The sequence below is a fragment of the Diorhabda carinulata genome, chromosome 1 (assembly GCF_026250575.1).
Source record: "Diorhabda carinulata isolate Delta chromosome 1, icDioCari1.1, whole genome shotgun sequence".
Classification (NCBI taxonomy): Eukaryota; Metazoa; Arthropoda; class Insecta; order Coleoptera; family Chrysomelidae; genus Diorhabda; species Diorhabda carinulata.
The window spans coordinates 46336-68524 of NC_079460.1; the positions used below are offsets into that span (position 1 = coordinate 46336).

The 22189-nt window shown below is 31.9% G+C and overlaps 2 protein-coding genes across 2 annotated transcripts; both read left to right on the forward strand.

Moving 5' to 3' along the window:
* Positions 1–4350: 4350 nt before the first annotated feature.
* Positions 4351–10467, forward strand: LOC130901571 (uncharacterized). The gene is made up of 2 exons (XM_057813048.1): positions 4351–4650; positions 10141–10467. The coding sequence occupies exons 1-2, from the start codon at positions 4351–4353 to the stop codon at positions 10465–10467; spliced, it is 627 nt and encodes a 208-aa protein (XP_057669031.1).
* A 5489-nt stretch (positions 10468–15956) lies between these two features.
* On the forward strand, positions 15957–22096 carry LOC130901580 (uncharacterized). Its single transcript, XM_057813060.1, has 2 exons — positions 15957–16256; positions 21749–22096. Exons 1-2 carry the CDS (start codon positions 15957–15959, stop codon positions 22073–22075), a joined length of 627 nt encoding a protein of 208 aa, XP_057669043.1. The 3' UTR covers positions 22076–22096.
* The last annotated feature ends 93 nt before the right edge of the window (positions 22097–22189 follow it).

Below are 22189 nucleotides of genomic sequence, written 5' to 3' on the forward strand. Positions count from 1 at the left end.
TGAAGCAACCGATGCGACGAAACTAACTGTTAAACAAAAAATTTAAAACTCGACCTATCTATTTATATTAACATGCCCTACCAATGAAATTATAGCAAACGCGCAAACGTAGAAGGGCGGAGCCTATTACAATTACGTACGTTGATATAAAAGAGAGGAAAATTGTGCGTGCTGTAAATTCTAATTTTATCCACTTTTCGATAAATACGGTACGTTATCCAAGTGTTTCTATTATTTTTTTTTTTTTAAAGAGAAATAATGCCACCAAAAGCTAGCGGAAAGGCAGCGAAAAAAGCCGGAAAGGCTCAAAAGAATATTTCGAAAGCCGACAAAAAGAAAAAAAGAAGGAGGAAGGAAAGTTATGCTATTTACATTTACAAAGTACTTAAGCAAGTTCATCCTGACACCGGTATATCGAGTAAAGCTATGAGTATAATGAATAGTTTTGTTAATGATATATTCGAACGTATCGCCGCCGAAGCATCCAGATTGGCTCATTATAATAAACGTTCAACAATTACAAGTAGAGAAATTCAAACTGCAGTGAGATTATTGCTTCCCGGAGAATTAGCAAAACACGCAGTCAGTGAAGGAACTAAAGCCGTTACCAAATATACCAGTTCTAAATAATAAATATAACACATCTACTATATTGACCGAAAATTTTTTATTTTATTTACTTAAATAATATCATCGACCAAAAAAAAAAAACGGTTCTTTTCAGAACCACAATACTATTTTTGTTATTTATATATGATAACAACGAACGAACGAACGACTTTAATTCAATTGAATTCTATTAAATATGAATAAAGATGATATTCCACTTAACTGAAAATTATATATATATATATATATATATATATATATATATATATATATATATATATATATAAAAAAACTTTCTAACGTCGCTTTTGTTTTAAAAAGTCTCATATACTAATTCATTGTCGGCTAAAGGAAAAAAAAACTCGACCGTCGGTAAAATAAAGCATACAAAGCGGTTGGTGTCGGTTATCGTTGGTTAAAGTAGTTTTTGTGGCTTCTTTGAAGTTTTGTTAAAAGTAAAAACACTCTTTTTTGTTCTTTCTAAATTGGTTTGAAATTTTAAATAAAATATGTTCATTTCCTAAAATAATATATTATACAATGTAAAAAAAATTGTCGGATAAAATATTAAATAATATTGTAATAGACAGACATATTTTGCGAATAGAGCAAAGTTCGTTTAAAGAAAATTTAATCAGTCAATCAATCTATTGTAATAATTATAATTTGCTACTACCATCATTCAATATCTAAAATGAAATATACGCGGATTCCAATATTGAAATTTGATATTTTTTTCTTATATTTAGTATGTCGGAAGATTTTTATTGAAAAATAATCATAATAATATATATTAGTTACGAACATATAGTAGAAACGTGTAGCGCAAGTCAGGGTAGACATGTCACCATTCAAATGATAATTGCGGTATTATTTCAATTGGTTTTCATATTTTTAAATATTGGTCATTATTGTGAATAGACACGTTTCTATTTACGTTCATTGTATTTTAAGAAGGACTTTTATTTAATTTCGAAATTATATCTAAAGTGCTAAGCATCGTCGGAAATAAATTTTTAACCATTTTTAAGTGGTACTTTTTTTTAATAACAAACGTTATTAGCCGTTATTAAATTATAGTAAAACCTCGGCGAAAGTTCGAAGTATACCTTAGTTAGTTCTTCGTCAATTTTTTTCATTACATTCGATTCGAAAATCTCGAGGAAACCAAGGTTTTTGAGGTTGGTTTGGTTTATGAGGTTCGTTTTTTAACTTAGTTCTATTCGTTCGTTCAGTCTTCCGTCCGCTTCATTTGAATGACTACTCTTGTAACTCATTACACGCGGAAAATTAAAAGTCTTTTATACTACTAAGTGTATATATAGAGGTGAAATTTTATATAACGAAATATAAAACTACATCCAATATTTTTTTTTCTTTTTTTCTTTATATCAGTTTAGTGTAGTTTATCGACGATATAATAACACACAAGGTTGTTAGTAGTTATGGCGGATATAGAAAATCAAACTTCGGTTGTAACCGCAACGTCTGCGTCTAATTCACCGCAGGTTTCGTCGTCTCCAATAAATAAAAAGGAAAAAAAAGCTAAAAATCCTAGGACCAAACCATCTCATCCACCGACTTCGGAAATGGTAAACAATGCGATCAAAGGTTTAAAGGAACGCGGAGGCTCATCTTTACAAGCAATTAAAAAATACATTGCTGCCAATTACAAAGTTGATGCAGAAAAAGTAGCGCCATTCATCAAAAAATATTTGAAAGCATCTGTAGTATCGGGATCTTTGGTACAAACTAAAGGTAAAGGAGCTTCGGGATCATTCAAGTTAGCTTCGGCAACTTCAACTGGTGGTACTTCGGCTAAAACGAATGCTATTGACAAAAAGAAAAAGAAAACAGCCGTTTCTACTACAGGCGTAACTAAATCCAAGAAAATTGTAACAGCAGCAAAACGAAATGCTATTATTGGAGGAGGAGTAGATAAATCGAAAAGTATTAAGAAATCTAATAAAGGCAAAAAAACGACAGGTACAGCAGCGGCGGCATCCTTAAAAACTTCGACGACAACAACAACACCGATTACTGATAAGAAAGGCGTTAAAGTTGCCAAAAAAACGGACAAAAAATCTTCGGCCAAAGGAGGAGTCGCCGCCGCCGCCGCCGCCGCCTCCAATACAGCCAGTGCCGCATCATCCGAAATTAAAACGAAGAATCCTACTAAAGCAAAAAAATCCAATAAAGGCAGTCCCACGAAAAAGCCGAAAGCACCAAAACCGAAAACTGCGAAAGCAGCTGCTAGCAGTTCCTCTCCTAAAGCAAGAAAAGCCGCCGCCGCTCCTAAAAAGAAGAAATAAAAAGAATATTTTTTTTCTGACAGAAAGATAGTACAACAATCGAGAAGTATTATCGGACTGATGATGGGTACGACGACAATCGACAATAATAACAAATGGCCCTTATCAGGGCCACAATTTTTTCATTTATTTATGAAGAAAATGAAAAACAAATGTGTTTGTTTTGATGAAACAAGAATTTTTTGAATTTCGTTTCAATAATTGATATGTTATATTATATAAAATATTTTCATCGATCGATGTAATTGTAGGTTGTTACCTTCTAGATTTGTCTCGACCTACCTAGGATATAGTAGATATAATGTGTTTTATAAACATTCAATTATTATATGTCGATATTGTCTAAAATTTGTTAGTTAAAAATAATAATTTTTCTCTATTTCGTGTGTGTGTGTGTGTGTGTGTGTGTGTGTGTGTGTGTGTGTGTGTGTGTGTGTGTGTGTGTGTGTGTGTGTGTGTGCGTGCGTGCGTGCGTGCGTGCGTGCGTGTGTCTTCTTTATCCAATCAACAATCACATCTTCCTTTTATATTTCAATGTTTTCAAACGAACACCTATGTTTATATTAAGATATTATACTACTATCATAAATGTTAAATTATTTGTGGTTCTGAAAAGAACCGTTTTTACTTACTATATATATATATATAAAACAAAAAATCTATTATCAAATAGATAAAATGTAATTCTATAAAAAAAAAAAAAAAATTTTTTTTGTATTTATGCTCGTTCTCCGCGAATTCTTCTAGCCAATTGGATATCCTTGGGCATAATGGTGACTCTTTTAGCATGAATGGCACACAGATTAGTATCTTCGAATAGACCTACCAAATAAGCCTCACTAGCTTCCTGGAGAGCCATAACCGCTGAACTTTGAAAACGTAAATCTGTTTTAAAATCTTGTGCTATTTCACGAACTAATCGTTGAAATGGCAATTTTCTAATAAGTAATTCGGTACTCTTTTGATAACGTCTTATCTCACGAAGAGCTACTGTACCTGGCCTATAACGATGAGGTTTTTTTACTCCTCCAGTAGCTGGTGCGCTTTTACGAGCGGCTTTCGTCGCTAATTGTTTACGAGGAGCTTTCCCTCCAGTCGATTTTCTAGCCGTTTGTTTAGTACGAGCCATCTTATTTTTTTTTTTTTTTTTTTGTAAGTATACAAGAAATTTCAATATACTAAACCGCTATAGCAGCTTGATACACACACAATGAATGAGATAAATTTATTTATGACCTTCTTTTATAGCTTTGCCCAACATTACGGAGTACTAATCTGGGATTGGTGCGTACTTTTTCTAATGGGCGGAGCCGATAGGTATTATAAAGAGATTAGGGAAAATTCTTAGGTCAGTATTTTGAAGTCTTTTCGAAGTTATCATCGGATTGTTTTAGTAGGTATATAGAAAAAACAAAACAAAAGAAAAATAATGACCGGTCGTGGAAAAGGTGGTAAAGGACTTGGAAAAGGGGGTGCAAAACGACACCGAAAAGTTTTACGTGATAATATCCAAGGAATTACCAAACCTGCTATTAGAAGATTAGCTAGACGTGGAGGAGTAAAACGTATATCGGGATTAATTTACGAAGAAACTCGTGGAGTTTTGAAAGTGTTTTTGGAAAATGTTATTAGAGATGCCGTAACATACACTGAACATGCTAAAAGAAAAACGGTAACGGCTATGGATGTTGTTTATGCTTTAAAACGTCAAGGTCGTACTTTATATGGTTTTGGTGGTTAATTTTCATTTTTCATATGTGAAGTAGAAGAATAATGTCCTCTATTGCATTTCCATAGCATATGTATATATAAAAAAAAAACGGTTCTTTTCAGAACCACAACATAATTTGCTTGAATATGAAAATTTAAAAAAAAAAATAAATAAATAAGTAAGTAAAAAAAGAACTTACACATTAGTTTGTTCTCTTATATATAAGAACAACCTCGCATTTATTGATACGCACATACATACTACATACATGTATACATAATAGATAAGAAAATAAGCGAGTAGAGGAACTTTTATTTATTTTTATCTCATTATTTACAATTTTTGTTTCTAGTACGAACGTTTCTATTAACGATGTTAAAAATAGTCACATAACCACAATTTCAGTTATTATTACAGATGATAAGTTTTCTTATATATCAGGGCATTTTTTTCTTCTTTTTTTTTTATCTAACAGTACACGTTACACGAGAATCTCTTCTATCTCAACCAAAAAAAAAAATAGAGAAATCAACGAATCAATAAATCTATATATATATATATATATATATATATATATATATATATATATAAAATGATATATCTATATTATAATCTCTTTCTATATATATATATAAAAAAAAATAATTGTGGCCCTTAAAAGGGCCGGTTTATGCATATGTATGTATTTCGATAAAATAAAGAAAAATAATATAATGAATAAAGAATTAAGCTTTCTTTTCTGTCTTTTTCGGTAAAAGTACAGCTTGAATATTGGGAAGAACACCACCTTGTGCGATGGTTACTCCAGACAACAATTTATTCAATTCTTCATCGTTTCTGATAGCTAATTGTAAATGCCTTGGAATTATACGGGTCTTTTTGTTATCTCTAGCAGCATTTCCTGCTAATTCGAGTACTTCGGCTGCCAAATATTCCATAACAGCTGCCAAATATACTGGAGCTCCGGCACCGACTCGTTCTGCATAATTGCCTTTTCTCAACAAACGATGTATACGTCCTACAGGAAATTGTAATCCAGCTCGGTTTGAGCGAGACTTTGCCTTTCCCTTTACTTTACCACCTTTACCACGTCCAGACATATTTTTTTTATATTTTCTTTTTCCAAAAAAAAAAAAAATAGAACTCAGTCAATTGATAACTATGAAGCAACCGATGCGACGAAACTAACTGTTAAACAAAAAATTTAAAACTCGACCTATCTATTTATATTAACATGCCCTACCAATGAAATTATAGCAAACGCGCAAACGTAGAAGGGCGGAGCCTATTACAATTACGTACGTTGATATAAAAGAGAGGAAAATTGTGCGTGCTGTAAATTCTAATTTTATCCACTTTTCGATAAATACGGTACGTTATCCAAGTGTTTCTATTATTTTTTTTTTTTAAAGAGAAATAATGCCACCAAAAGCTAGCGGAAAGGCAGCGAAAAAAGCCGGAAAGGCTCAAAAGAATATTTCGAAAGCCGACAAAAAGAAAAAAAGAAGGAGGAAGGAAAGTTATGCTATTTACATTTACAAAGTACTTAAGCAAGTTCATCCTGACACCGGTATATCGAGTAAAGCTATGAGTATAATGAATAGTTTTGTTAATGATATATTCGAACGTATCGCCGCCGAAGCATCCAGATTGGCTCATTATAATAAACGTTCAACAATTACAAGTAGAGAAATTCAAACTGCAGTGAGATTATTGCTTCCCGGAGAATTAGCAAAACACGCAGTCAGTACCAGTTCTAAATAATAAATATAACACATCTACTATATTGACCGAAAATTTTTTATTTTATTTACTTAAATAATATCATCGACCAAAAAAAAAAAACGGTTCTTTTCAGAACCACAATACTATTTTTGTTATTTATATATGATAACAACGAACGAACGAACGACTTTAATTCAATTGAATTCTATTAAATATGAATAAAGATGATATTCCACTTAACTGAAAATTATATATATATATATATATATATATATATATATATATATATATATATATATATATATATATATATATATATATATATTATATAAAAAAACTTTCTAACGTCGCTTTTGTTTTAAAAAGTCTCATATACTAATTCATTGTCGGCTAAAGGAAAAAAAAACTCGACCGTCGGTAAAATAAAGCATACAAAGCGGTTGGTGTCGGTTATCGTTGGTTAAAGTAGTTTTTGTGGCTTCTTTGAAGTTTTGTTAAAAGTAAAAACACTCTTTTTTGTTCTTTCTAAATTGGTTTGAAATTTTAAATAAAATATGTTCATTTCCTAAAATAATATATTATACAATGTAAAAAAAATTGTCGGATAAAATATTAAATAATATTGTAATAGACAGACATATTTTGCGAATAGAGCAAAGTTCGTTTAAAGAAAATTTAATCAGTCAATCAATCTATTGTAATAATTATAATTTGCTACTACCATCATTCAATATCTAAAATGAAATATACGCGGATTCCAATATTGAAATTTGATATTTTTTTCTTATATTTAGTATGTCGGAAGATTTTTATTGAAAAATAATCATAATAATATATATTAGTTACGAACATATAGTAGAAACGTGTAGCGCAAGTCAGGGTAGACATGTCACCATTCAAATGATAATTGCGGTATTATTTCAATTGGTTTTCATATTTTTAAATATTGGTCATTATTGTGAATAGACACGTTTCTATTTACGTTCATTGTATTTTAAGAAGGACTTTTATTTAATTTCGAAATTATATCTAAAGTGCTAAGCATCGTCGGAAATAAATTTTTAACCATTTTTAAGTGGTACTTTTTTTTAATAACAAACGTTATTAGCCGTTATTAAATTATAGTAAAACCTCGGCGAAAGTTCGAAGTATACCTTAGTTAGTTCTTCGTCAATTTTTTTCATTACATTCGATTCGAAAATCTCGAGGAAACCAAGGTTTTTGAGGTTGGTTTGGTTTATGAGGTTCGTTTTTTAACTTAGTTCTATTCGTTCGTTCAGTCTTCCGTCCGCTTCATTTGAATGACTACTCTTGTAACTCATTACACGCGGAAAATTAAAAGTCTTTTATACTACTAAGTGTATATATAGAGGTGAAATTTTATATAACGAAATATAAAACTACATCCAATATTTTTTTTTCTTTTTTTCTTTATATCAGTTTAGTGTAGTTTATCGACGATATAATAACACACAAGGTTGTTAGTAGTTATGGCGGATATAGAAAATCAAACTTCGGTTGTAACCGCAACGTCTGCGTCTAATTCACCGCAGGTTTCGTCGTCTCCAATAAATAAAAAGGAAAAAAAAGCTAAAAATCCTAGGACCAAACCATCTCATCCACCGACTTCGGAAATGGTAAACAATGCGATCAAAGGTTTAAAGGAACGCGGAGGCTCATCTTTACAAGCAATTAAAAAATACATTGCTGCCAATTACAAAGTTGATGCAGAAAAAGTAGCGCCATTCATCAAAAAATATTTGAAAGCATCTGTAGTATCGGGATCTTTGGTACAAACTAAAGGTAAAGGAGCTTCGGGATCATTCAAGTTAGCTTCGGCAACTTCAACTGGTGGTACTTCGGCTAAAACGAATGCTATTGACAAAAAGAAAAAGAAAACAGCCGTTTCTACTACAGGCGTAACTAAATCCAAGAAAATTGTAACAGCAGCAAAACGAAATGCTATTATTGGAGGAGGAGTAGATAAATCGAAAAGTATTAAGAAATCTAATAAAGGCAAAAAAACGACAGGTACAGCAGCGGCGGCATCCTTAAAAACTTCGACGACAACAACAACACCGATTACTGATAAGAAAGGCGTTAAAGTTGCCAAAAAAACGGACAAAAAATCTTCGGCCAAAGGAGGAGTCGCCGCCGCCGCCGCCGCCGCCTCCAATACAGCCAGTGCCGCATCATCCGAAATTAAAACGAAGAATCCTACTAAAGCAAAAAAATCCAATAAAGGCAGTCCCACGAAAAAGCCGAAAGCACCAAAACCGAAAACTGCGAAAGCAGCTGCTAGCAGTTCCTCTCCTAAAGCAAGAAAAGCCGCCGCCGCTCCTAAAAAGAAGAAATAAAAAGAATATTTTTTTTCTGACAGAAAGATAGTACAACAATCGAGAAGTATTATCGGACTGATGATGGGTACGACGACAATCGACAATAATAACAAATGGCCCTTATCAGGGCCACAATTTTTTCATTTATTTATGAAGAAAATGAAAAACAAATGTGTTTGTTTTGATGAAACAAGAATTTTTTGAATTTCGTTTCAATAATTGATATGTTATATTATATAAAATATTTTCATCGATCGATGTAATTGTAGGTTGTTACCTTCTAGATTTGTCTCGACCTACCTAGGATATAGTAGATATAATGTGTTTTATAAACATTCAATTATTATATGTCGATATTGTCTAAAATTTGTTAGTTAAAAATAATAATTTTTCTCTATTTCGTGTGTGTGTGTGTGTGTGTGTGTGTGTGTGTGTGTGTGTGTGTGTGTGTGTGTGTGTGTGTGTGTGTGTGTGTGTGTGTGTGTGCGTGCGTGCGTGCGTGCGTGCGTGCGTGCGTGTGTCTTCTTTATCCAATCAACAATCACATCTTCCTTTTATATTTCAATGTTTTCAAACGAACACCTATGTTTATATTAAGATATTATACTACTATCATAAATGTTAAATTATTTGTGGTTCTGAAAAGAACCGTTTTTACTTACTATATATATATATATAAAACAAAAAATCTATTATCAAATAGATAAAATGTAATTCTATAAAAAAAAAAAAAAAATTTTTTTTGTATTTATGCTCGTTCTCCGCGAATTCTTCTAGCCAATTGGATATCCTTGGGCATAATGGTGACTCTTTTAGCATGAATGGCACACAGATTAGTATCTTCGAATAGACCTACCAAATAAGCCTCACTAGCTTCCTGGAGAGCCATAACCGCTGAACTTTGAAAACGTAAATCTGTTTTAAAATCTTGTGCTATTTCACGAACTAATCGTTGAAATGGCAATTTTCTAATAAGTAATTCGGTACTCTTTTGATAACGTCTTATCTCACGAAGAGCTACTGTACCTGGCCTATAACGATGAGGTTTTTTTACTCCTCCAGTAGCTGGTGCGCTTTTACGAGCGGCTTTCGTCGCTAATTGTTTACGAGGAGCTTTCCCTCCAGTCGATTTTCTAGCCGTTTGTTTAGTACGAGCCATCTTATTTTTTTTTTTTTTTTTTTGTAAGTATACAAGAAATTTCAATATACTAAACCGCTATAGCAGCTTGATACACACACAATGAATGAGATAAATTTATTTATGACCTTCTTTTATAGCTTTGCCCAACATTACGGAGTACTAATCTGGGATTGGTGCGTACTTTTTCTAATGGGCGGAGCCGATAGGTATTATAAAGAGATTAGGGAAAATTCTTAGGTCAGTATTTTGAAGTCTTTTCGAAGTTATCATCGGATTGTTTTAGTAGGTATATAGAAAAAACAAAACAAAAGAAAAATAATGACCGGTCGTGGAAAAGGTGGTAAAGGACTTGGAAAAGGGGGTGCAAAACGACACCGAAAAGTTTTACGTGATAATATCCAAGGAATTACCAAACCTGCTATTAGAAGATTAGCTAGACGTGGAGGAGTAAAACGTATATCGGGATTAATTTACGAAGAAACTCGTGGAGTTTTGAAAGTGTTTTTGGAAAATGTTATTAGAGATGCCGTAACATACACTGAACATGCTAAAAGAAAAACGGTAACGGCTATGGATGTTGTTTATGCTTTAAAACGTCAAGGTCGTACTTTATATGGTTTTGGTGGTTAATTTTCATTTTTCATATGTGAAGTAGAAGAATATGTCCTCTATTGCATTTCCATAGCATATGTATATATAAAAAAAAAACGGTTCTTTTCAGAACCACAACATAATTTGCTTGAATATGAAAATTTAAAAAAAAAAATAAATAAATAAGTAAGTAAAAAAAGAACTTACACATTAGTTTGTTCTCTTATATATAAGAACAACCTCGCATTTATTGATACGCACATACATACTACATACATGTATACATAATAGATAAGAAAATAAGCGAGTAGAGGAACTTTTATTTATTTTTATCTCATTATTTACAATTTTTGTTTCTAGTACGAACGTTTCTATTAACGATGTTAAAAATAGTCACATAACCACAATTTCAGTTATTATTACAGATGATAAGTTTTCTTATATATCAGGGCATTTTTTTCTTCTTTTTTTTTTTATCTAACAGTACACGTTACACGAGAATCTCTTCTATCTCAACCAAAAAAAAAAATAGAGAAATCAACGAATCAATAAATCTATATATATATATATATATATATATATATATATATATATATATATATATATATATATATATATATAAAATGATATATCTATATTATAATCTCTTTCTATATATATATATAAAAAAAAATAATTGTGGCCCTTAAAAGGGCCGGTTTATGCATATGTATGTATTTCGATAAAATAAAGAAAAATAATATAATGAATAAAGAATTAAGCTTTCTTTTCTGTCTTTTTCGGTAAAAGTACAGCTTGAATATTGGGAAGAACACCACCTTGTGCGATGGTTACTCCAGACAACAATTTATTCAATTCTTCATCGTTTCTGATAGCTAATTGTAAATGCCTTGGAATTATACGGGTCTTTTTGTTATCTCTAGCAGCATTTCCTGCTAATTCGAGTACTTCGGCTGCCAAATATTCCATAACAGCTGCCAAATATACTGGAGCTCCGGCACCGACTCGTTCTGCATAATTGCCTTTTCTCAACAAACGATGTATACGTCCTACAGGAAATTGTAATCCAGCTCGGTTTGAGCGAGACTTTGCCTTTCCCTTTACTTTACCACCTTTACCACGTCCAGACATATTTTTTTTATATTTTCTTTTTCCAAAAAAAAAAAAAATAGAACTCAGTCAATTGATAACTATGAAGCAACCGATGCGACGAAACTAACTGTTAAACAAAAAATTTAAAACTCGACCTATCTATTTATATTAACATGCCCTACCAATGAAATTATAGCAAACGCGCAAACGTAGAAGGGCGGAGCCTATTACAATTACGTACGTTGATATAAAAGAGAGGAAAATTGTGCGTGCTGTAAATTCTAATTTTATCCACTTTTCGATAAATACGGTACGTTATCCAAGTGTTTCTATTATTTTTTTTTTTTTAAAGAGAAATAATGCCACCAAAAGCTAGCGGAAAGGCAGCGAAAAAAGCCGGAAAGGCTCAAAAGAATATTTCGAAAGCCGACAAAAAGAAAAAAAGAAGGAGGAAGGAAAGTTATGCTATTTACATTTACAAAGTACTTAAGCAAGTTCATCCTGACACCGGTATATCGAGTAAAGCTATGAGTATAATGAATAGTTTTGTTAATGATATATTCGAACGTATCGCCGCCGAAGCATCCAGATTGGCTCATTATAATAAACGTTCAACAATTACAAGTAGAGAAATTCAAACTGCAGTGAGATTATTGCTTCCCGGAGAATTAGCAAAACACGCAGTCAGTGAAGGAACTAAAGCCGTTACCAAATATACCAGTTCTAAATAATAAATATAACACATCTACTATATTGACCGAAAATTTTTTATTTTATTTACTTAAATAATATCATCGACCAAAAAAAAAAAACGGTTCTTTTCAGAACCACAATACTATTTTTGTTATTTATATATGATAACAACGAACGAACGAACGACTTTAATTCAATTGAATTCTATTAAATATGAATAAAGATGATATTCCACTTAACTGAAAATTATATATATATATATATATATATATATATATATATATATATATATATATATATATATATTATATAAAAAAACTTTCTAACGTCGCTTTTGTTTTAAAAAGTCTCATATACTAATTCATTGTCGGCTAAAGGAAAAAAAAACTCGACCGTCGGTAAAATAAAGCATACAAAGCGGTTGGTGTCGGTTATCGTTGGTTAAAGTAGTTTTTGTGGCTTCTTTGAAGTTTTGTTAAAAGTAAAAACACTCTTTTTTGTTCTTTCTAAATTGGTTTGAAATTTTAAATAAAATATGTTCATTTCCTAAAATAATATATTATACAATGTAAAAAAAATTGTCGGATAAAATATTAAATAATATTGTAATAGACAGACATATTTTGCGAATAGAGCAAAGTTCGTTTAAAGAAAATTTAATCAGTCAATCAATCTATTGTAATAATTATAATTTGCTACTACCATCATTCAATATCTAAAATGAAATATACGCGGATTCCAATATTGAAATTTGATATTTTTTTCTTATATTTAGTATGTCGGAAGATTTTTATTGAAAAATAATCATAATAATATATATTAGTTACGAACATATAGTAGAAACGTGTAGCGCAAGTCAGGGTAGACATGTCACCATTCAAATGATAATTGCGGTATTATTTCAATTGGTTTTCATATTTTTAAATATTGGTCATTATTGTGAATAGACACGTTTCTATTTACGTTCATTGTATTTTAAGAAGGACTTTTATTTAATTTCGAAATTATATCTAAAGTGCTAAGCATCGTCGGAAATAAATTTTTAACCATTTTTAAGTGGTACTTTTTTTTAATAACAAACGTTATTAGCCGTTATTAAATTATAGTAAAACCTCGGCGAAAGTTCGAAGTATACCTTAGTTAGTTCTTCGTCAATTTTTTTCATTACATTCGATTCGAAAATCTCGAGGAAACCAAGGTTTTTGAGGTTGGTTTGGTTTATGAGGTTCGTTTTTTAACTTAGTTCTATTCGTTCGTTCAGTCTTCCGTCCGCTTCATTTGAATGACTACTCTTGTAACTCATTACACGCGGAAAATTAAAAGTCTTTTATACTACTAAGTGTATATATAGAGGTGAAATTTTATATAACGAAATATAAAACTACATCCAATATTTTTTTTTCTTTTTTTCTTTATATCAGTTTAGTGTAGTTTATCGACGATATAATAACACACAAGGTTGTTAGTAGTTATGGCGGATATAGAAAATCAAACTTCGGTTGTAACCGCAACGTCTGCGTCTAATTCACCGCAGGTTTCGTCGTCTCCAATAAATAAAAAGGAAAAAAAAGCTAAAAATCCTAGGACCAAACCATCTCATCCACCGACTTCGGAAATGGTAAACAATGCGATCAAAGGTTTAAAGGAACGCGGAGGCTCATCTTTACAAGCAATTAAAAAATACATTGCTGCCAATTACAAAGTTGATGCAGAAAAAGTAGCGCCATTCATCAAAAAATATTTGAAAGCATCTGTAGTATCGGGATCTTTGGTACAAACTAAAGGTAAAGGAGCTTCGGGATCATTCAAGTTAGCTTCGGCAACTTCAACTGGTGGTACTTCGGCTAAAACGAATGCTATTGACAAAAAGAAAAAGAAAACAGCCGTTTCTACTACAGGCGTAACTAAATCCAAGAAAATTGTAACAGCAGCAAAACGAAATGCTATTATTGGAGGAGGAGTAGATAAATCGAAAAGTATTAAGAAATCTAATAAAGGCAAAAAAACGACAGGTACAGCAGCGGCGGCATCCTTAAAAACTTCGACGACAACAACAACACCGATTACTGATAAGAAAGGCGTTAAAGTTGCCAAAAAAACGGACAAAAAATCTTCGGCCAAAGGAGGAGTCGCCGCCGCCGCCGCCGCCGCCTCCAATACAGCCAGTGCCGCATCATCCGAAATTAAAACGAAGAATCCTACTAAAGCAAAAAAATCCAATAAAGGCAGTCCCACGAAAAAGCCGAAAGCACCAAAACCGAAAACTGCGAAAGCAGCTGCTAGCAGTTCCTCTCCTAAAGCAAGAAAAGCCGCCGCCGCTCCTAAAAAGAAGAAATAAAAAGAATATTTTTTTTCTGACAGAAAGATAGTACAACAATCGAGAAGTATTATCGGACTGATGATGGGTACGACGACAATCGACAATAATAACAAATGGCCCTTATCAGGGCCACAATTTTTTCATTTATTTATGAAGAAAATGAAAAACAAATGTGTTTGTTTTGATGAAACAAGAATTTTTTGAATTTCGTTTCAATAATTGATATGTTATATTATATAAAATATTTTCATCGATCGATGTAATTGTAGGTTGTTACCTTCTAGATTTGTCTCGACCTACCTAGGATATAGTAGATATAATGTGTTTTATAAACATTCAATTATTATATGTCGATATTGTCTAAAATTTGTTAGTTAAAAATAATAATTTTTCTCTATTTCGTGTGTGTGTGTGTGTGTGTGTGTGTGTGTGTGTGTGTGTGTGTGTGTGTGTGTGTGTGTGTGTGTGTGTGTGCGTGCGTGTGTCTTCTTTATCCAATCAACAATCACATCTTCCTTTTATATTTCAATGTTTTCAAACGAACACCTATGTTTATATTAAGATATTATACTACTATCATAAATGTTAAATTATTTGTGGTTCTGAAAAGAACCGTTTTTACTTACTATATATATATATATAAAACAAAAAATCTATTATCAAATAGATAAAATGTAATTCTATAAAAAAAAAAAAAAAATTTTTTTTGTATTTATGCTCGTTCTCCGCGAATTCTTCTAGCCAATTGGATATCCTTGGGCATAATGGTGACTCTTTTAGCATGAATGGCACACAGATTAGTATCTTCGAATAGACCTACCAAATAAGCCTCACTAGCTTCCTGGAGAGCCATAACCGCTGAACTTTGAAAACGTAAATCTGTTTTAAAATCTTGTGCTATTTCACGAACTAATCGTTGAAATGGCAATTTTCTAATAAGTAATTCGGTACTCTTTTGATAACGTCTTATCTCACGAAGAGCTACTGTACCTGGCCTATAACGATGAGGTTTTTTTACTCCTCCAGTAGCTGGTGCGCTTTTACGAGCGGCTTTCGTCGCTAATTGTTTACGAGGAGCTTTCCCTCCAGTCGATTTTCTAGCCGTTTGTTTAGTACGAGCCATCTTATTTTTTTTTTTTTTTTTTTGTAAGTATACAAGAAATTTCAATATACTAAACCGCTATAGCAGCTTGATACACACACAATGAATGAGATAAATTTATTTATGACCTTCTTTTATAGCTTTGCCCAACATTACGGAGTACTAATCTGGGATTGGTGCGTACTTTTTCTAATGGGCGGAGCCGATAGGTATTATAAAGAGATTAGGGAAAATTCTTAGGTCAGTATTTTGAAGTCTTTTCGAAGTTATCATCGGATTGTTTTAGTAGGTATATAGAAAAAACAAAACAAAAGAAAAATAATGACCGGTCGTGGAAAAGGTGGTAAAGGACTTGGAAAAGGGGGTGCAAAACGACACCGAAAAGTTTTACGTGATAATATCCAAGGAATTACCAAACCTGCTATTAGAAGATTAGCTAGACGTGGAGGAGTAAAACGTATATCGGGATTAATTTACGAAGAAACTCGTGGAGTTTTGAAAGTGTTTTTGGAAAATGTTATTAGAGATGCCGTAACATACACTGAACATGCTAAAAGAAAAACGGTAACGGCTATGGATGTTGTTTATGCTTTAAAACGTCAAGGTCGTACTTTATATGGTTTTGGTGGTTAATTTTCATTTTTCATATGTGAAGTAGAAGAATATGTCCTCTATTGCATTTCCATAGCATATGTATATATAAAAAAAAAACGGTTCTTTTCAGAACCACAACATAATTTGCTTGAATATGAAAATTTAAAAAAAAAAATAAATAAATAAGTAAGTAAAAAAAGAACTTACACATTAGTTTGTTCTCTTATATATAAGAACAACCTCGCATTTATTGATACGCACATACATACTACATACATGTATACATAATAGATAAGAAAATAAGCGAGTAGAGGAACTTTTATTTATTTTTATCTCATTATTTACAATTTTTGTTTCTAGTACGAACGTTTCTATTAACGATGTTAAAAATAGTCACATAACCACAATTTCAGTTATTATTACAGATGATAAGTTTTCTTATATATCAGGGCATTTTTTTCTTCTTTTTTTTTTTATCTAACAGTACACGTTACACGAGAATCTCTTCTATCTCAACCAAAAAAAAAAATAGAGAAATCAACGAATCAATAAATCTATATATATATATATATATATATATATATATATATATATATATATATATATATATATATATATATAAAATGATATATCTATATTATAATCTCTTTCTATATATATATATAAAAAAAAATAATTGTGGCCCTTAAAAGGGCCGGTTTATGCATATGTATGTATTTCGATAAAATAAAGAAAAATAATATAATGAATAAAGAATTAAGCTTTCTTTTCTGTCTTTTTCGGTAAAAGTACAGCTTGAATATTGGGAAGAACACCACCTTGTGCGATGGTTACTCCAGACAACAATTTATTCAATTCTTCATCGTTTCTGATAGCTAATTGTAAATGCCTTGGAATTATACGGGTCTTTTTGTTATCTCTAGCAGCATTTCCTGCTAATTCGAGTACTTCGGCTGCCAAATATTCCATAACAGCTGCCAAATATACTGGAGCTCCGGCACCGACTCGTTCTGCATAATTGCCTTTTCTCAACAAACGATGTATACGTCCTACAGGAAATTGTAATCCAGCTCGGTTTGAGCGAGACTTTGCCTTTCCCTTTACTTTACCACCTTTACCACGTCCAGACATATTTTTTTTATATTTTCTTTTTCCAAAAAAAAAAAAAATAGAACTCAGTCAATTGATAACTATGAAGCAACCGATGCGACGAAACTAACTGTTAAACAAAAAATTTAAAACTCGACCTATCTATTTATATTAACATGCCCTACCAATGAAATTATAGCAAACGCGCAAACGTAGAAGGGCGGAGCCTATTACAATTACGTACGTTGATATAAAAGAGAGGAAAATTGTGCGTGCTGTAAATTCTAATTTTATCCACTTTTCGATAAATACGGTACGTTATCCAAGTGTTTCTATTATTTTTTTTTTTTTAAAGAGAAATAATGCCACCAAAAGCTAGCGGAAAGGCAGCGAAAAAAGCCGGAAAGGCTCAAAAGAATATTTCGAAAGCCGACAAAAAGAAAAAAAGAAGGAGGAAGGAAAGTTATGCTATTTACATTTACAAAGTACTTAAGCAAGTTCATCCTGACACCGGTATATCGAGTAAAGCTATGAGTATAATGAATAGTTTTGTTAATGATATATTCGAACGTATCGCCGCCGAAGCATCCAGATTGGCTCATTATAATAAACGTTCAACAATTACAAGTAGAGAAATTCAAACTGCAGTGAGATTATTGCTTCCCGGAGAATTAGCAAAACACGCAGTCAGTGAAGGAACTAAAGCCGTTACCAAATATACCAGTTCTAAATAATAAATATAACACATCTACTATATTGACCGAAAATTTTTTATTTTATTTACTTAAATAATATCATCGACCAAAAAAAAAAAACGGTTCTTTTCAGAACCACAATACTATTTTTGTTATTTATATATGATAACAACGAACGAACGAACGACTTTAATTCAATTGAATTCTATTAAATATGAATAAAGATGATATTCCACTTAACTGAAAATTATATATATATATATATATATATATATATATATATATATATATATATATATATTATATAAAAAAACTTTCTAACGTCGCTTTTGTTTTAAAAAGTCTCATATACTAATTCATTGTCGGCTAAAGGAAAAAAAAACTCGACCGTCGGTAAAATAAAGCATACAAAGCGGTTGGTGTCGGTTATCGTTGGTTAAAGTAGTTTTTGTGGCTTCTTTGAAGTTTTGTTAAAAGTAAAAACACTCTTTTTTGTTCTTTCTAAATTGGTTTGAAATTTTAAATAAAATATGTTCATTTCCTAAAATAATATATTATACAATGTAAAAAAAATTGTCGGATAAAATATTAAATAATATTGTAATAGACAGACATATTTTGCGAATAGAGCAAAGTTCGTTTAAAGAAAATTTAATCAGTCAATCAATCTATTGTAATAATTATAATTTGCTACTACCATCATTCAATATCTAAAATGAAATATACGCGGATTCCAATATTGAAATTTGATATTTTTTTCTTATATTTAGTATGTCGGAAGATTTTTATTGAAAAATAATCATAATAATATATATTAGTTACGAACATATAGTAGAAACGTGTAGCGCAAGTCAGGGTAGACATGTCACCATTCAAATGATAATTGCGGTATTATTTCAATTGGTTTTCATATTTTTAAATATTGGTCATTATTGTGAATAGACACGTTTCTATTTACGTTCATTGTATTTTAAGAAGGACTTTTATTTAATTTCGAAATTATATCTAAAGTGCTAAGCATCGTCGGAAATAAATTTTTAACCATTTTTAAGTGGTACTTTTTTTTAATAACAAACGTTATTAGCCGTTATTAAATTATAGTAAAACCTCGGCGAAAGTTCGAAGTATACCTTAGTTAGTTCTTCGTCAATTTTTTTCATTACATTCGATTCGAAAATCTCGAGGAAACCAAGGTTTTTGAGGTTGGTTTGGTTTATGAGGTTCGTTTTTTAACTTAGTTCTATTCGTTCGTTCAGTCTTCCGTCCGCTTCATTTGAATGACTACTCTTGTAACTCATTACACGCGGAAAATTAAAAGTCTTTTATACTACTAAGTGTATATATAGAGGTGAAATTTTATATAACGAAATATAAAACTACATCCAATATTTTTTTTTCTTTTTTTCTTTATATCAGTTTAGTGTAGTTTATCGACGATATAATAACACACAAGGTTGTTAGTAGTTATGGCGGATATAGAAAATCAAACTTCGGTTGTAACCGCAACGTCTGCGTCTAATTCACCGCAGGTTTCGTCGTCTCCAATAAATAAAAAGGAAAAAAAAGCTAAAAATCCTAGGACCAAACCATCTCATCCACCGACTTCGGAAATGGTAAACAATGCGATCAAAGGTTTAAAGGAACGCGGAGGCTCATCTTTACAAGCAATTAAAAAATACATTGCTGCCAATTACAAAGTTGATGCAGAAAAAGTAGCGCCATTCATCAAAAAATATTTGAAAGCATCTGTAGTATCGGGATCTTTGGTACAAACTAAAGGTAAAGGAGCTTCGGGATCATTCAAGTTAGCTTCGGCAACTTCAACTGGTGGTACTTCGGCTAAAACGAATGCTATTGACGAAAAGAAAAAGAAAACAGCCGTTTCTACTACAGGCGTAACTAAATCCAAGAAAATTGTAACAGCAGCAAAACGAAATGCTATTATTGGAGGAGGAGTAGATAAATCGAAAAGTATTAAGAAATCTAATAAAGGCAAAAAAACGACAGGTACAGCAGCGGCGGCATCCTTAAAAACTTCGACGACAACAACAACACCGATTACTGATAAGAAAGGCGTTAAAGTTGCCAAAAAAACGGACAAAAAATCTTCGGCCAAAGGAGGAGTCGCCGCCGCCGCCGCCGCCGCCTCCAATACAGCCAGTGCCGCATCATCCGAAATTAAAACGAAGAATCCTACTAAAGCAAAAAAATCCAATAAAGGCAGTCCCACGAAAAAGCCGAAAGCACCAAAACCGAAAACTGCGAAAGCAGCTGCTAGCAGTTCCTCTCCTAAAGCAAGAAAAGCCGCCGCCGCTCCTAAAAAGAAGAAATAAAAAGAATATTTTTTTTCTGACAGAAAGATAGTACAACAATCGAGAAGTATTATCGGACTGATGATGGGTACGACGACAATCGACAATAATAACAAATGGCCCTTATCAGGGCCACAATTTTTTCATTTATTTATGAAGAAAATGAAAAACAAATGTGTTTGTTTTGATGAAACAAGAATTTTTTGAATTTCGTTTCAATAATTGATATGTTATATTATATAAAATATTTTCATCGATCGATGTAATTGTAGGTTGTTACCTTCTAGATTTGTCTCGACCTACCTAGGATATAGTAGATATAATGTGTTTTATAAACATTCAATTATTATATGTCGATATTGTCTAAAATTTGTTAGTTAAAAATAATAATTTTTCTCTATTTCGTGTGTGTGTGTGTGTGTGTGTGTGTGTGTGTGTGTGTGTGTGTGTGTGTGTGTGTGTGTGTGTGCGTGCGTGCGTGCGTGCGTGCGTGCGTGTGTCTTCTTTATCCAATCAACAATCACATCTTCCTTTTATATTTCAATGTTTTCAAACGAACACCTATGTTTATATTAAGATATTATACTACTATCATAAATGTTAAATTATTTGTGGTTCTGAAAAGAACCGTTTTTACTTACTATATATATATATATAAAACAAAAAATCTATTATCAAATAGATAAAATGTAATTCTATAAAAAAAAAAAAAAAATTTTTTTTGTATTTATGCTCGTTCTCCGCGAATTCTTCTAGCCAATTGGATATCCTTGGGCATAATGGTGACTCTTTTAGCATGAATGGCACACAGATTAGTATCTTCGAATAGACCTACCAAATAAGCCTCACTAGCTTCCTGGAGAGCCATAACCGCTGAACTTTGAAAACGTAAATCTGTTTTAAAATCTTGTGCTATTTCACGAACTAATCGTTGAAATGGCAATTTTCTAATAAGTAATTCGGTACTCTTTTGATAACGTCTTATCTCACGAAGAGCTACTGTACCTGGCCTATAACGATGAGGTTTTTTTACTCCTCCAGTAGCTGGTGCGCTTTTACGAGCGGCTTTCGTCGCTAATTGTTTACGAGGAGCTTTCCCTCCAGTCGATTTTCTAGCCGTTTGTTTAGTACGAGCCATCTTATTTTTTTTTTTTTTTTTTTGTAAGTATACAAGAAATTTCAATATACTAAACCGCTATAGCAGCTTGATACACACACAATGAATGAGATAAATTTATTTATGACCTTCTTTTATAGCTTTGCCCAACATTACGGAGTACTAATCTGGGATTGGTGCGTACTTTTTCTAATGGGCGGAGCCGATAGGTATTATAAAGAGATTAGGGAAAATTCTTAGGTCAGTATTTTGAAGTCTTTTCGAAGTTATCATCGGATTGTTTTAGTAGGTATATAGAAAAAACAAAACAAAAGAAAAATAATGACCGGTCGTGGAAAAGGTGGTAAAGGACTTGGAAAAGGGGGTGCAAAACGACACCGAAAAGTTTTACGTGATAATATCCAAGGAATTACCAAACCTGCTATTAGAAGATTAGCTAGACGTGGAGGAGTAAAACGTATATCGGGATTAATTTACGAAGAAACTCGTGGAGTTTTGAAAGTGTTTTTGGAAAATGTTATTAGAGATGCCGTAACATACACTGAACATGCTAAAAGAAAAACGGTAACGGCTATGGATGTTGTTTATGCTTTAAAACGTCAAGGTCGTACTTTATATGGTTTTGGTGGTTAATTTTCATTTTTCATATGTGAAGTAGAGAATATGTCCTCTATTGCATTTCCATAGCATATGTATATATAAAAAAAAAACGGTTCTTTTCAGAACCACAACATAATTTGCTTGAAT